At 36.5% G+C, this 17,114-nt stretch overlaps 1 protein-coding gene across 1 annotated transcript in view; it reads right to left on the reverse strand.

Moving 5' to 3' along the window:
- LOC117412575 (metabotropic glutamate receptor 7-like) overlaps nucleotides 1–17,114 on the reverse strand; it is a 241,915-nt gene that overhangs the window by 68,104 nt on the left and 156,697 nt on the right. The window contains exon 6 of the mRNA XM_034021059.3: nucleotides 8,207–8,407. Within this exon, the coding sequence (XP_033876950.1) occupies nucleotides 8,207–8,407 (201 nt within the window). The remainder of the gene's footprint in view (nucleotides 1–8,206; nucleotides 8,408–17,114) is intronic.

Genomic DNA, 17,114 nt, shown 5'->3' on the forward strand with positions numbered 1-17,114 from the left:
CAGCAATTGCTTCTCAACGTCTCATTTAATAAGAAACTACTTTTCAGAAGTTTGTGGAGGAGCTGTTCAAAGCAGCATTGAGCAATGCACTGTATGGTTTTATACAATCCTTGACATGTGCCAGCAATCAGGCCTAAGCTAAACTAAACCCATGCAGGGTAAGGCAATGCATTGTGCAACACAATGGAAGACAGTTGTAGGGGTAATGTATGGACCCTATATTTGAAAGCCCTATAAGTACTGGTAACTTGCATCCAGAATTTTGAATTGGTTTCCGAATTGGTTCTGAATCTACATGGTTCCATCAGAGCATGGAGCTGTATACCTCTGGGCTGCAAGAAGATTCTGTACCCGGCAATAAACAAACGTCAAAGAAAGTTCTGTGTTCAGATTCCTACAAAAAAGGACGTCAATTTATCAAAAAGAATAAACCATTGTGACTAGCTTCTGTTTCAGTCGTAAAACCACAGCATATCGAAGCTATGTCTGCCTTCAGGGTGACACATTCAAAGAAAGAAGAAAAGGCAGTGTGCTGAAACCCCAACTTGGGTTTTGAAGATAAAGGAACACACAGGGGGTGTGCTGAGACCCAACTTGGGTTGAAGATTTGTTGCAACAAAGTGAAAACTGAACTACAATGGAAGGTTTATTCTGCAGACTTTTGGGTCTTCTTCAAGGAACCGTTGAGTATAATTTCAGTACTTTTCCCTTGTGGAAGTAGAGTAATTAATTGTAATTGCAAACACAGGAAGTTGATCAAATAGTTATCAAATGAATAGTTTGTGCTTTTATAATGCATGTATGAAAAACCTCAGAATTTTAACCTTGCTAAAAGCATAAGCCGCTTAACTCATATTGATTATATGAAGTGCTTGTTTGAAAGTATACTTTTGTAATTGTTATTGAACAGTTGTAGTCCAGCATTATATATGCCCTACTACCAAGAAATTGTATTTGAACAAGGGTTAGTTTGCATGTAAGCAACAGAGGGACTAACTGTGTGGCTAAGCAATGAACTGTCTGCAGTGACGTCATCACAGGCTGAAAAGCCTGTGCAGGCTAGCCTGAGATTGACACAGAAGAGTTAATGTACTGTGCTGGAATAAAATGTTGAACCTATACTTAACGCTAGTAAAACAATAGTATTTCACTTGTTCTGTAATTATGACATACATATATACATATATACACACACACACACACACACACACACACACACATATATATATATATATATATATATATATATATATATATATATATATATATATATATATATATTGTATATCTCCAATTAATATTTACTCTTACTGTATTGGTGTGTATATTGAACCGTTACCTCACAATGATTTTCTAGGTTTTTCCTTTCTGTAACATTCGTACATTATTATTATCTATTATTATATAATAAACTGCTACAATATTTTAACCTCCCTTGTTGTGGTTGAGGGTGTTTTCTGTGTTCATTGTAATTCCTCAATCTTATACACGTCATGAAATAAAAATGATCTTAATTAACGTGAATAAATACTCAGGCTGTTTAATAGATAACTAATAGATTGCCTTTATATAGTCGTTGGTTGAATATGGTAATGGTCATATAGTATTCATTCAGGTGAATTAACACACGGAAATTTAAACTATTTAATTAGTCAAATTAATTAATCTCGTAAGAGTCTGTTTTCACAGATTGTTGACACCTGATCATTTATTAACCTTTTCTTCCACAAGGTAGTTATTTTAAATTGTACTGCATACAAAACTGAATCTCTTCCCCTGTATTGGTTTGTCCACACTATGTTCCTTATTTCCGAAAGGGCACTAAACATTATGGTGCACCATGATTGCAATTAGAGTGCATGTTCATGATGTGCATATTTACTATTGCAATTGTATTCATTATCGCACAAAATAGTGGTTATATAATGGCGCATACTGATTTTATTGTGCCACACTATGGTAATCAGAATGAATATGTGATGTGTATGGCAATGCATGATAATGTATTTAAATGAGGCACCCAGCTCTGAATAATGTGATGAGCTTTATTTACACCGTATTTACTAAAGGGTGATAATCGCAGTGTGCACCTTGAAGTGAGCGATGATTAGTTTGTTTGGAAACCAGGCTTTAACCACTCATAGGTGCTCTATTTAAACTTATTTTTTCTTGTCTGAAATCTATGTGGCATCAAGTTTTTATGTAGAGCAATGACACTTTCCTGTAAATAATAGGTTATGTTAAGCATAAACGAATGTTATAATTTCTTAGATTTTATTTTATAGTTCATTACATTGGTACAAATAACAGAGTGGTTAAATACAACACTGGACCAAACAAGGTATTATAATTCAAAACAACCTCCTCCACTAGAATTTCTAACTCCTCTGTGTGCAGTTTTAGTTTGCGTTGCCTCTGCCTGTCCCCTGCGGAGGGCTGCGTCTGTTGATGGCTCATTTTCGGTCAATGTAAGCCACCTTCACCTTTCACAATAAGCTACTGACCAAAAGATATGCCTGGACTGCTGGGGTTTTTTATATCACGGTGGTCACAAGTAAGACTTGGACATTATCATGCACATTACATTATCCCTCACAATGCATGTAGTGTGCATGCTATGGTATGTAAATTAGCCAAATAGTGTGCACGTAAATTAAAGCATTCTCTGTTAGTAAATGGGACAGTAAATGTAGTTTTTTTTAATAAATGAGGCCCTATGTGTAATGATAGAATCTGACAGTCTAAATACTTTCGGTACATTTTAGTAGGTCAGTCAGAGGCAGGTTTTGTTACAGTGCCCTTGAATACAAATAACTTTCCCCTCACTTGTTGAATACTCATTGCATTCCATTGTGTTCCCATTATATATATCACTGCTTCTATGAGAGTTTTACAGTAACAGTCACTTGCATGATTAACGTCACCATAAAGTGACAGTGGGTGTTTTAAAACACAATGTATAAAATAGCCACGTCAAAATAGTTATTGATGTATAATAAATGATTAGAGGTCTGTAACTAAGGAGTCTCCAATACGAAGGACGTAAGCAGTGCATTTTAAATATCTGATGTAGGCAGAATATGAGGGCTGTGAAATGATTGTAATGTCAGGACAATGTTGGAGGTTGGTGAATTAATTTATAAATAGTAATCACATAACAAAAATGATACCTACTGTCAGTAGATAATGTCAGGTTGCAGATTGGAGACTGCAGACAGAACCTGCTGCATTCAAGTTTGATAAAGGAACAAAATGAGTTTTATAGACTGGTTTCATGGTGTAGATAGAAATGAGTCATAAGTCTAATGCAGATCACACTGTAGTTGTACCAAAAAAGTAATGGATTTGATATTGAAACTACCTCTCCGGATGACAAATATTACTGCATCTAGTCCAAGTCTACTCTTCCTACTAACTGAAGTGTAAAGTGATATTAGACAATCTCAAGTAGAAAATGCAGTTATATCTAAAAATACCCTCACCACATTCATGGTGTTAACAAAATAATTCCAGTAAATCTTACCTAATATATATATTGCCATCATTTTGCAGGTCTCAGATTTTCCTATATGAAAAATGCACATGTTATGGTGCAGGTGAATTTGATGGCAATGCTAATTTATTTGAAGCTGTTAGTAAAGAAAATACATCGAATGCTCCTTGCAGATACTTCGATGCTAAAGCAAAATCTTCTTACATTTTATTTGCTTAAAACATTTTGATTCAAAACAAAAGAAAGAAAAAACAGCGTGTTTCAACACATAGAGTGCAAGAGACATTCACCAGTTTTATTGTTTACAGATGCTATCAAAAAAACACCATTAAAAACCAAATACACTTTTACATAACGTGTGCCTCTTTCATATAGGACAACGCGAGATCTACTGTATGAAGTGATGGCAATACCTATCAGATGCGATTTACTTTTTTAGTTAGCTCTTTGTACTTTAACATAGAAGTACCTTTTTGCTTTGTGTCTTATCTGCTTGTAAAGCAACAGTACAAAAGAAAGGAGCTCCTGTGACATTCAGGGAGCACTGGCATGTGGGTGCACTGGAACTTGCTTGTGTTCTTTCATACGGTTCATTATCTTTCCTGCAACCTCCCTGCTGCCCCTTGAAATATCAAAGCTGAGCAACAAAAATCTCTGAGTCACTTTTGAAAAACAAAACCCACAATAAGTGGAACTGATTTTAGGTCAGAGCTGAAAAGGCTGAAACTGATGAGCTTTGATAATATAAGAGGTGACAAGACTGGGAAAAGAAACCCGAGGCTCTACTTACTTTTCAGTGCCCACATTTCAGTGGAGGGCTGTCACTTCTTAGGTACCTGACTCACCCAAACTAAAGGGAGGTTGCTACAGTTTAAAACTTTCTTTAGATACATCTGTATTTCAGTAATGAGCTTAAAAGTGTATACTTAATTACCTGCTAAATAATGACCAACAAGGGATCAAGAGACAAGGTCAATTATCTACAGTATCGTTGAACCATTGAACCAAATGTGTTTTATGATATATTGTGGACTGTATTCACTTGGCTGTGAGTTACGACCTTTAGAGAGTTTTGAGATTCCTAAATCCTGTTAGGATTAGAAGGCATCTACCATAGGATAAGGACCACTCCACAGTGTTTACCCTTAAATAATGTTTACCACAGCACATCTGCATGGTAATTTTGCAGTTTGGTTATACTTTATAATAGTTTACCATGCTTTCCCCATGCTTTATTACACTTTACTATGCTTTTACTACAGGAAACTACTATAATGGTATAAACATTCTCTTAGATTAAACCATGCTTTGGAAAGTGGAAATTAACAGTTGAGTAATGAACTGGAAAAAAACACTGAAAAACCAAAACAAATCGTTTCATTAAAACAGTCCCTACAATTGTTTGCAGGCTGTGACACTTTGAAATCTGTTTCTGTTCCTCAAACATAAATAAAGCAATCTGTTGTATACGAATAGATACTTGTTAGTTCCTAAAAATTGTGCCTAAAATTAACAGACACCAACTGGGTGATATGACCTTTGCATAACGTTGTACACCTTTAATTAAGGAGAAGGACCCTTTAAACACACACGTCAAGCAAAGAAGAGCGCTCAGCATGCAGGGAACTCTAAAGCCTTTTATCTTTTTACTCAACACTGCAGCTTTCAAGCACTTTGAAATCTGAAGTTTCTCTTCGCAACTGACGTCTTTGCCCTTTCATCACTAATTCCAACACACACACAGATATACTCCTTATCAAAATATTTAAGAACCTGTTTGATAGCTGTGATAAGGGTATGCTGCACATTAATTATGCCTTCATAAGAATCTGTACAGGAGTTTAAAGTCTTTATTATTATTCACAGTTATTGCATGCAATATTTAGTTAATAAAAACAAACAACGACTTTGCCTTTGAGCTGTTGTTCTAACCATTTGGCAAAATCAGCAGATCTCAAATGATTTAGAATAATAAGAAGGAAGAAAAAATGTATACAACAATAAAAAAACAAACTTTGAGCAGTATACAAATTGAATATGAAATGTGAAAATTAGTGGAAGTAATCAAATTATTAACTATTAACTAATTATAACAAATAAGGTAGACCCTACTGAACATAGAAGGCTGTAAATTCCATCTCAGGGTTTTAATGCATCCCTAAAATATGTTTATAGACTGGTTTCAAATTACAGCCTTGTTATGTACAGTGGGGGTGTACATTATGAGGTCGATTATCAGATATTTACGGCATTTGCATAATTTTTTTTTCAGAAACCCTACCCAATACATTTACCAATGAAATAACACATTACAATTAGGAGTAATAACTTTGAGAATCTATCATTATGCCTTTTATTATAAGATAACCATTTTCAAACCACTATGGGTGAAGCCTCTAATGACATCCCTGGTCGAACAGCACATCTTTAAAGTTAATAATACAACATGTCAGTAAGAAAGATACTCCCTCTGTGGTTGTACAGCCTAACTTAGAGCTATCAGTCACATGAAAAAGGAGATGGCCATGACCCAGTACATGCAGAATAGCATAAGAAATGCACAGGAAAACCAACAGCTAATTCCCAATACATTGCTTCAAGAACATGTGCTAAGCAATGTCTATACCATTAAACTGGATCAATAGTTTGCAATATATAGTTCACAATATAAGCATGGCGCACGTACATGTGAATAATTTGTGCTTTTGAATGTTATTTCTGAGTTTTATTGTAATTGCACAAGCACTTCTCTAGATATATGTCAATGTACTATGTTCCTATCGCTACGGAAATTCCATCGTGGATAGAAACTCTGTTAAAACAAACCGAATTTAAAATGTGTCTGATTATATTTAGAATTTTAATATTTAATTTCATATCTTCGTCGGCCGTCACTGAGATCATAAGACCCTCAAACAATGAAACCAGCAGGTACTACTTATAATGAAACCAGCAGGTACTACTTATAATGTCCCAGCTGCACATCGATCAGTGACATTCTTTCTATTGAAGTGCTTGCAGCTGAAAAATAATCCCGGAAGTGTTGTGCACATTAATGTGTTACATAGGGTTTGGATTTTGAAAGAAACATAATACTAATAATACTATCACCACCACCAATTCGCATTTCTATAACGCATTTCATCACAAGGGTCCCAAAGCGCTTCACACACATACACAAAATGAACAATGAATCAAAAAAAATGTGGTTTTAATTGAAAAATTAGAAAAACTGAGATAAAAAGCTAGCTTGTAGAAATAGAACAATTAAAATAGTCTAAAACAAACATTTAAGAGAATTGGAATAAAAAAAAAGGAAATATACATTTTCAACAGAGCAGAAATGACTTGCAATACATGGTTCACAATGGTATATTACACATACTTCCATTACTTTATTCTCTGCTCCCAGCTCAACAATGACACACCATACCATGACATGATGACCTGCACCAACAGAAATATAATTGTGCTTTAAAATTAAAAAAAAAACTTGTGGCAGGTTAATAACTCATATCCGCACACACAAACAGAGCATGACATCTTTTAAACATTCAAATCGCCTACCTACATAATATACAGTATTAAATTGATAATAATAGGGAAATTATAATCTAATTTAAGATGATATAAAGAGATGATTTGTTTGACATTAATATATATATATATATATATATATATATATATATATATATATATATATATATATATACACACAGTGTGTATGTATGTGTATATATATATATATATATATATATATATATATATATATATATATATATATTATTGTTTAGCAATCTCTTTTATTCAGCCTGCTGTATGTAAATTATATGTACATTATAATTAATACAGTGACGCAAATAGGGATCAAAAGTAAATAAATTGCAACATTCTCAAAAAGTGATATTTACCTGCTTATCAAAAAAAGATACTTCATATCAAGCATCAGATGTGAAGGTAAACACTGCGTGACTGCCCATGGGTGAGTGTAATCGTTCCGTCCTCAGATAGTTCATCATTGAAACGATCCGCGCCCCACATCACCCATCTCGGATCAGATCGTTTTAAACAAGCTGGGGTTGACTGGAGGCTTTCCCATGGAGTTCCAATTGATCCGAGGCACTCACGGGCATTGATCGTTTGCGCTAATCTCTCCCATGTGGATACCCCCTTAGACAATGCACCTTTGCTTTTGTAACTGCTTCTAAATAGGGCCCATTGTGTTGTAGCAAGACAAATATCTACAGCAAAGCGATATTATTACACCAACGAGAAGCCAGAAAAAAAACATTGTTATAAATACAAAATAGTAATTTTTTCTTTACTTTAAGTTTCTACTTATGGCTATTGTCTCTGTCTGGATTTATGGTGTTGTTTCATGAGGAGGGACCTCTGTATTCTTATCTTGTTTAGGGATTCTCTTTAATGGTTGTATCCATTATAAGCTTTATCCAATCTTTGAAATCCATAATTGTATTATTTTCCAGTTGCTGTCAATTGCTTCCTTAACCATTAATACAGACTCTGTAGGATTTGTATTTATTCAAAATTATATTTATATTTGATCTGTCTCAAAGCCGAATAAAATCATGTTGCCGATTTTAGCTGGCATTGAGGTAGATTGTACCAGAAAGAATGTTTTTTTATCAGGTATGAACACATCAACTTGCAGAGAGGAGAGCATGTGTACACTCGTTCTTAAATTCCACTTACCATTAAAGCTGACGGCACGGATGTACTTCAATAGCTTTTTTCCTCCGGCAAGCTCCATTTCAGGACAGACCCCTGAATACTCTGGACAGAGATCCTGGTGCATGTTGTGCAGAGCGTAAGCTATGGAGTACACTGCGTCAATCACAAACTGCACCTTCCCCTCCTGCTCATAATGGGAGTCCTTTCCAATCCGCTCTTGACCTAGAGAAAAGAACCGATACAGATTCAGTCCAGAGCTGAATATTTAAATAACATTTCCATCTGCACCATGAAACCTGTAGAACTCATTCCAACATTTAAGGGGCTACCTTGAATTGGTGTTTTACTTGAATTTGCATGTTTTGTTTTTTTTTCCAGGATACCAGCGTCTTATGGTTTATTGAAAGTTTTGTGGGAAGCCATGTTGAAAATAAAATTAGATTGTAAGTAAATGCGTTAACTTCGAATGTATATATTTCTTCACCTCTCTCCAATATTTATGTGATAAATGTCAATAATTATGCAATTAATGAATTGTTTTTTATTCTACCAACTTTATTTGCATTGAATGATTATTAGGTCACTTCCTCCAGCAAAGTGTTTTGGAGCCAACCTGTTATCCTAACTGGGGCTGAGTCCCAGTTCAAACCAGTTTGATCTAACTCTACTGCTATTCAAATGTACTCAACTACATCTCAGTGACAGATGGAAGCAAGGCTTTAGGTCTCTCTCTTCTCTCTCTTGTCTATAAGCACCATTTTGCATTGATTGCTTTTTACAACAAACACTTGTATCACATTTTGTTAAGTATCCATTCAGTTTGCATGGTTTGGATCTTTACTTGAAACATTAAGACCATTGGTGTTAAAGATACTTATATAAAGCCATTCTAGTATCTTTAGGAAAAATGAGTAGCATCAAACAATCACACAAAAGCATTGATTGTTTTAATATTGTATTCCCATTCACAATTTATGCATACAGATTCCGGCTCGCGCAGACCTTATTAGGAATCAAAACATTACAGTGCCTTAGACAGAGAGTACACTATACTCGGCGTAACCACAGCAACTTTAGCAGAAAAGTCTGGTTTTCAAAATATGTATTCATTTTAGTGTAGGATAAACTGAAAACATGATTGTTCTGCTCAAAAAGAATGAATTTGTGTGGAAATACATGGCAAACTTAGGACATAGTATTGTTATTCTTTATTTGTTTCTCTAAACTAGCAACTTATCCAGTGTAATGATACAATGTTTGAATAAGGGGCTACACCTTTAAACATATGGGACCGGAGCCAAAACACAAGGATAGCCTCAATAAACCAGGGAGAAATGACGGCTTCATTAACTTCTGCTTCATGAAGAGACTTAGCCAAGAGTGTTGTGTTTCCATGATTCTTACCAATTACTAGTAATAGATTAACAATGGCAACTTCATCCTTCACTGAGCAGAGCTAGTTCCTCCTTTATTAGCACACACCACGTGCTTATGTAACAGGGTGAAGGCTGGGCGTGAACCGGCGACCCCACACTGTAAGCGAGCAGTTTAACCACCATGCAAAAGACTCATCTCATCTCACTGACAGGGGACACAATCCCTAACAGCAACACTGCCCAAAAGACCCTTTTTTCAGGTTTTGTTAACATAGACGTTCATTTAAATTAGTAGGGGATTATTAAGCCTTATTTGGAGGTTGGCAGGGTTCATTATTGTTACAAGTAAAATACACCACCACCATCATCACCGTTATCATCAATTCACTTCACAAGGACTTTGGGACTCTATTTTAATGATCTAAACTAACTGTTCTCATGCTTTTACTAGCTGTGACCCCTTTGAACTGCCTGTCGATGAAGGCTGTACTGTGTGGTAGTTGACCACAGCTGAAGACAAAAACAAAATGTTTGTTACTGAATTCATTACGTTTCTATTAGAGAGACCAGTTTAAACTTCCCAAGGTCCATGTTAGCGTGTTAACATCAGCATGCAGTGGACTTCCACTCATCTCTATACCCAGGCTTCTGTTCATTTATAATGGTACACCAAGTCTTGATTGTATTGTTGTTCACAAGTTGCTCACATCATGTTTCATTTGAGGAAGAATGACATTGCAAAATAAGGTTAACACTTGAAACATGGAGTGCATGCTAACATTTCTGGTTTATCATAGCTAGTCCCAGATAAACAAAAAAACCCATTAAAAGAAGTGGATATTATTATTATTATTATTATTATTAGTAGTAGTAGTAGTAGTAGTCGTAGTATTATTATTATTATTATTGATTATACAGTCAAAGTCGATATCTGCAACAGGCTTGAGCAGCCAGTGTCTTTATAAAAGTAACAACCAGCGCCACCTGGTGATCTGCAAACATCATAAAATGGCAGCAATTAAATGCACTTGTTTAAATTCCTGACAATTCGATTATCCAAAGCCAGGTAAAAACACATTTAGAGTAAAAAGATGGTAGCGCAGTACTGGAGCAATGTAAATAACAAGAAACACGAACATGTAGTTGGAATATACATTATTGAACCCTTAGATTAAAACTTGTGTCCCAATCTATAGCTGAGCAGTCAATAAACAAAATGGTGGACTGGTCCGGGCAGCACTGATGTGGCTGGATTAGTAATTCTAATGAATTGATAATAGTTTAATAAAAGAGATAATGGAAGCTGTTTTCACCTTATAGTTTAAAACTGTTCACTTAGGGTTGCAAAAGTGGCATCAGTTCACAATCAAGCCTATCCACTGGTCTGTCACTTTTTCAATAGTTTTCCACTACACACCTAAACTCCAGTCAATAGTTATATAGTACCTTCCACTCCTGCAATGCACTGCGGGGTACCACTTTAACCCTTCATGCCTCCTGAATGGCTCATTACCTGGCATCTTAAAGTAGGGGCACTGTGCTTGCTGGAATATAACACCATGAAAATCCAGCCGTTTGAATAAAATGTAAATATCTCCACTCAGTGCATGCATACACAGCAAGCTTTTCTAAATGTAGTTGAAGTCTGGCAGGCATACATCCTAATACCGTATAAACTCCTGCTCATAAAATCTGAACCATAAGCTTGCTTCTGGTGCTTCTGACACTATGGGTTGTCCTCGTTCTTTACTGCATCCATAAAACCTTAACTGATTATTCATAAGATCATTTAATTGATATTTTTGGTATGTAATTCAAAATTATGCAAGGCAGGCTATTTATTAGAACATAACAAATCTGCATTGCGCTTTGACATTAGGCTGAACTGTGGTAAGGAATAAATCAAGTACAGAATTGTCCTGGCAATGTGAATCGACTCAGGTACTAAACAAAGCTATACATTCCTATGGTACAAGTTGGTGTAATGGTTAAGGTCTATACATGTTTTCACACACAATAGAGACCTGCCAAGACCTCCTGATAATTTAGATTGGCAATTATAATACATTATTATCTCAAGTAAATTTTGTAAAAGAAGCATCATTATACAGTTGCACCGCCTAATCGTGATTTCTGCTTGAATGGGATACAACTCTGGGAGACGGTTGTTCCCAATGCTATTTATGTTGTTTAATTGGGACGTGACTTTGTTTAATTGGGATACAGTATTTTCAAATGAACGGAGATCGTTTTTCAGGGCAAGACAGGTTTGCGTAGCACAGTGCAGTGATTACGCTGTGACTTGCGTAAATTGCGTAAACCACATTGAACTCTTATAGGAGCTGGGGTCTCAGGCTGCTGTGGCAAAGAAAGTTGGCGTATCAACATCGCAGGTGCCTCGCCTTGTGATAAGAAGGGATTTCATTCTTCCATTTCATGTAGAATTAGAAGAATAGTGATAAATTTTGTTTAGGAATAAAAAAAAAATGACTCTTATTTTAAATGATGTATTTAATATTTAATAATAATGTGATGTAATTTCATTCTTTTTCATTTCATTTATAAACACAAAAGTGTGACTAAGGTTGTCTCAAATGCCTCTCGCTTAATTGGGAATGCCACATATTCAGAATATTTTTAGATTTCCCGAGGTGTTCCGATAAAGAGGTGCCGACTGTATATACACACACACACACATATATTTATATATATTTTGTTTTTTCATTGAGCTAAGAATTTGTCTTTCTTTATGGGGATCACTGCATGAGATCCTAACACCCCTCCACCACAGCCCCCTTATCGCCCTTTCCTCCCACGCATGACGCTAGAGCTGTGTAATGCCTGCTCTTATATTTAAAAGGATCAATCTGGAAAAAATAATTCAATAACAGCAGTTAAATTCGATTTAGCTATCTTAACCTATGCACTAGGCTGTAATTGGACGTTCTGCGTTGAAGAATTCAGGAAAAGTATTAATGATCAATGACAGATCACCGGTAATTCAGATTTGGATAGAGGTGATTTTGCTTTAGTTTTTTTGGGAGTACAAGGATTATTTGGAAAAAAAGGCCATATTTTAAAATGTAAAGCCCAGTGACGCTTTGACAAAGAATGCCAAATCTGCCACACGCCACGCTCTTGAGTGGACACAGTAAAAAGGATAGAGTATATGTTAATGAATTACTATATGTGTAAGAATTATTATACAGTATAATGCTTATTGTCAGCTATTGTAGCATATGACTGATCTGTGGATTAATCCAATACCCCTATTTTCAAAGGTTGGCAGGTATGACAATACCTAGTTAAGGACATGTACGGACCGCAGTTGTGATGAAAAGTTGCATTACACTTGGGTAAGCGGTTTTCCAGATCCATGGAAACAGTATGACATACGTACGACCACCTCCACTATGTCTGCTGCATGGGATAATATAAGGAGTAATGCACACCCATCTGTGCATAATAAGGATGCAATTCTATGGAGAGGTTTCTGGTGACATACAGACGTGCTCAAATTTGTTGGTACCCTTACAGATTATTGAAATAATGCTTCATTCCTCCTCAAAAGTGATGAAATTAAAAGCTATTTTATCATGTATACTTGCATGCCTTTGGTATGTCATAGAATAAAGCAAAGAAGCTGTGAAAAGAGATGAATTATTGCTTATTCTACAAAGATATTCTAAAATGGCCTGGACACATTTGTTGGTACCCCTTAGAAAAGATAATACATAATTGGATTATAGTGATATTTCAAACTAATTAGTTTCTTTAATTAGTAGCACACATATCTCCAATCTTGTAATCAGTCATTCAGCCTATTTAAATGGAGAAAAGTAGTCACTGTGCTGTTTGGTATCATTGTGTGCACCACAATGAACATGGACCAGAGAAAGCAAAGGAGAGAGTTGTCTGAGGAGATCAGAAAGAAAATAATAGACAAGCATGGTAAAGGTAAAGGCTACAAGACCATCTCCAAGCAGCTTGATGTTCCTGTGACAACAGTTGCAAATATTATTAAGAAGTTTAAGGTCCATGGAACTGTAGCCAACCTCCCTGGGCGCGGCCGCAAGAGGAAAATCGACCCCAGATTGAACAGAAGGATAGTGCGAATGGTAGAAAAAGAACCAAGGATAACTGCCAAAGAGATACAAGCTGAACTCCAAGGTGAAGGTACGTCAGTTTCTGATCGCACCATCCGTCGCTTTTTGAGTGAAAGTGGGCTCCATGGAAGAAGACCCAGGAGGACTCCACTTTTGACAGAAAAACATAAAAAAGCCAGACTGGAATTTGCTAAAATGCATATTGACAAGCCACAATCCTGGAAGAATGTCCTTTGGACAGATGAGTCAAAACTGGAGCTTTTTGGCAAGTCACATCAGCTCTATGTTCACAGACGAAAAAATGAAGCTTTCAAAGAAAAGAACACCATACCAACAGTGAAACATGGAGAAGGCTCAGTTATGTTTTGGGGCTGCCTTGCTGCGCCTGGCACAGGGTGCCTTGAATCTGTGCAGGGCACAATGAAATCTCATGGTGGATGCCAATTACTTTTGTCAGTTTCAAGTTATTTCAGAGAAAATTGTGGATTCTTTATTTTTTGTGGAGGGGTACCAACAAATTTGAGCACGTCTGTACAAATCAGGACAGTGCTAACTCAAGTGATTTATCAATGTCACCAGAAACCCGAGATTGAATTACAGCCTTGGTCTATATTATTTGTCATAGTACACTGTGGCATTACAGAAAGAAATTGTAGAACTAGCAGTGGATTTTTAACAATTAAAGAAGTGTGGAAAAAGCTTTCACACTGAGATAGAGATAGAGATAGATAGATAAAGCTGTATTAAAGCAAGGTCTGCTCATAGAACAGGATAAGAATGAGAAACCCATGACAAACATTACATTTACAACATAGTTGTCAGTGGTGTAGTGTTACATTGTACAGTGCCGGAGCCCTGCCAAACTGCCACATGTGTGATGTCACCATCAGGTTAAAGATCTCATATTCAAAACCTAATCTCTATTTCTGCCACTACATTTTATCTAATTAAAAATATATGAAATAGTAATTATTTGTGACCTCACACATTGGTAATAAAAACATGCAACACAGCTTCCATATGCCAAGCTAAACTAAGCATTAAGGCCCATCCAAAAAACACACACGAAAACAAATATTGTTAATCCTCAATCAGTTCTGGTATAAATCACTTAACTGTATCGCTTGAAATGAATAAATAAATTAAAAATAAAAATAAAAATAACAACACTTTCAACAATTATATTTAAAAATGTAATTTTATGTGTAGTAGCTATTAATATCAACTAATAAATACTTTAAAATATCAAATATAATTTTTTTCACAATAGCAGAATACTTTAATTTTTTAATGTTCCACTTTAATATATTTTTACTTTGCTTAGATATCTACTTTAAAAGGGAAATATAAGTAACATTTTTAAAAGTAGAGTGCACACTGCGTGGCATAACAAGCCTGTATCATTGTGGCAAAGTGGTTAACAGTGTGCAGGTGCAGGTGATCATTAAACAGACAATGATAACACCGTGTAACAAATTATTATTTTTTTTTTTGGTTCCTCGGTAGTAAGTGTTATTTCCTAATTGCTTATGCCTCAAAAGTATAGAAAATGGCTATTATTCCCCACAAACTTTGCTTTTGTGACCAGGACAGTGATATTTTGAAATTTACCTATTTTCCAGAACATTCCAGATAGATTCAGTGCTGAGTAAACTTGGAGTAACTTCTAGAACTTTCTAGAACTTTCCAGTAATATAAATAGTAGTATAAATACAGGGGCCTTAAGCCCACCAGTTCAGTTTAGTTCCAGCTGCCTAAGTGGATACATATCTGCATTTTGATGAGATGGCATCAAGGTCATAGGAGACTTCAAAATGGTGGCATTCCTGATGGGTCTCCAAGGCGGTTTTACCAAGTTTCCCTGCTATCTTTGCCTTTGGGACAGCAGGGACACCAAGGCACACTACCACAGGCGGGACTGGCCACAGCGGACCGAGTTCTCTGTGGGGAGGAACAACGTCAAGTGGGAGCCACTGGTGGACCCCCGGAAGGTGCTGATGCCACCACTGCACATCAAATTGGGCCTTATGAAACAATTTGTCAGAGCTCTAGATAAGGAGTCGTCAGCCTTCAAGTACCTTCAAGACTTCTTCCCTAAGCTGTCTGAGGCAAAGGTCAAAGCCGGTGTCTTCGTCGGACCACAGATAAAGAAGATCCTGGAGTGCAATGAATTCCCCAAGAAGCTCACTAGTGAGGAGAAAGCGGCTTGGAACAGCTTTGTCGCAGTGGTTCGGGGCTTCCTGGGCAATCACAAGGCCGAAAACTATGTGGAGCTGGTTGAGACTCTGGTGAAGAACTATGGCACAATGGGCTGTAGGATGTCCCTCAAAGTCCATATCCTTCATGCTCATCTTGATAAATTCAAGGAGAACATGGGAGCGTACTCGGAGGAGCAAGGCGAGCGCTTCCACCAGGATATACTGGACTTTGAACGCCGCTACCAAGGACAGTATAACGAGAACATGATGGGTGACTACATTTGGGGGCTGATTCGTGAAAGTGATTTACAGTATAATCGTAAATCTTGAAAAACTACTCACTTCTAAATCTTTTGTAGTCATTTTTGTATTACTTTAGTATGAATACATGTTAATTTGGATTCATATGTTGTTTTTTTCTGACTTTATGTGAACGAAAAGACACAAATTCACTGTCCTGGTCACAAAAGCAAAGTTTGTGGGGAATAATAGCCATTTTCTATACTTTTGAGGCATAAGCAATTAGGAAATAACACTTACTACCCCGGAACAAAAATTGTGTTACATAGTGTAATCCAGGTGCAATGGTATTTTATTTTGTAATCCAATTGCCTGATGACAAAATAGCAGTAAATAATAACAATGTTAACAGACAATACAGTGGTGTGTATTGCTCTGTTTTAATCCACGGGTTGGTCCCGAAATAATAATGGTCCCATTCTTTTTCACCCACATGTAACACAGACACAAACACAAGCATAAGTCCACAGTGCGTGCTCTAGTGCTTGTAGTGAAAATACAGTTCTTTAGTGATACAAAGTGCAGTGATGTCGTCCGGGTTTAGTGCTGGCCTTTGGCGACAGCTAAGGATCATGTTAGCCGTCTAAATAACAAACAAGTACAATTTAGACACGACAAACAAAACAAACAAAACACTCAAGGTTCACAATACGGTTCTCCTTTCAGTCTACCATTAACCATAGCAAAGGAACAGATCACATCACTACTTCCCCTTAAATACCATCGAGTGCAACTGGTCCTCCAATCCGCGGATGCCACATTGTTTCCCTTCCGGGTCGATGCTTTAGTGTACCGTAGCTCCACCCGCTTTCTAGATGGCCGACTTCCACCTAACCCTGGGAATTAATTGCTGGGCCATCCAGTCCAGGGTACTCTGTTCCCTTTACAGGTCGGGAGGAAGATCTAACATGAAGAATCATTCGATCTCTGTCACAATCATGTATTCTAT

This window comes from Acipenser ruthenus, chromosome 16 (assembly GCF_902713425.1).
Source record: "Acipenser ruthenus chromosome 16, fAciRut3.2 maternal haplotype, whole genome shotgun sequence".
Lineage (NCBI taxonomy): Eukaryota > Metazoa > Chordata > Actinopteri > Acipenseriformes > Acipenseridae > Acipenser > Acipenser ruthenus.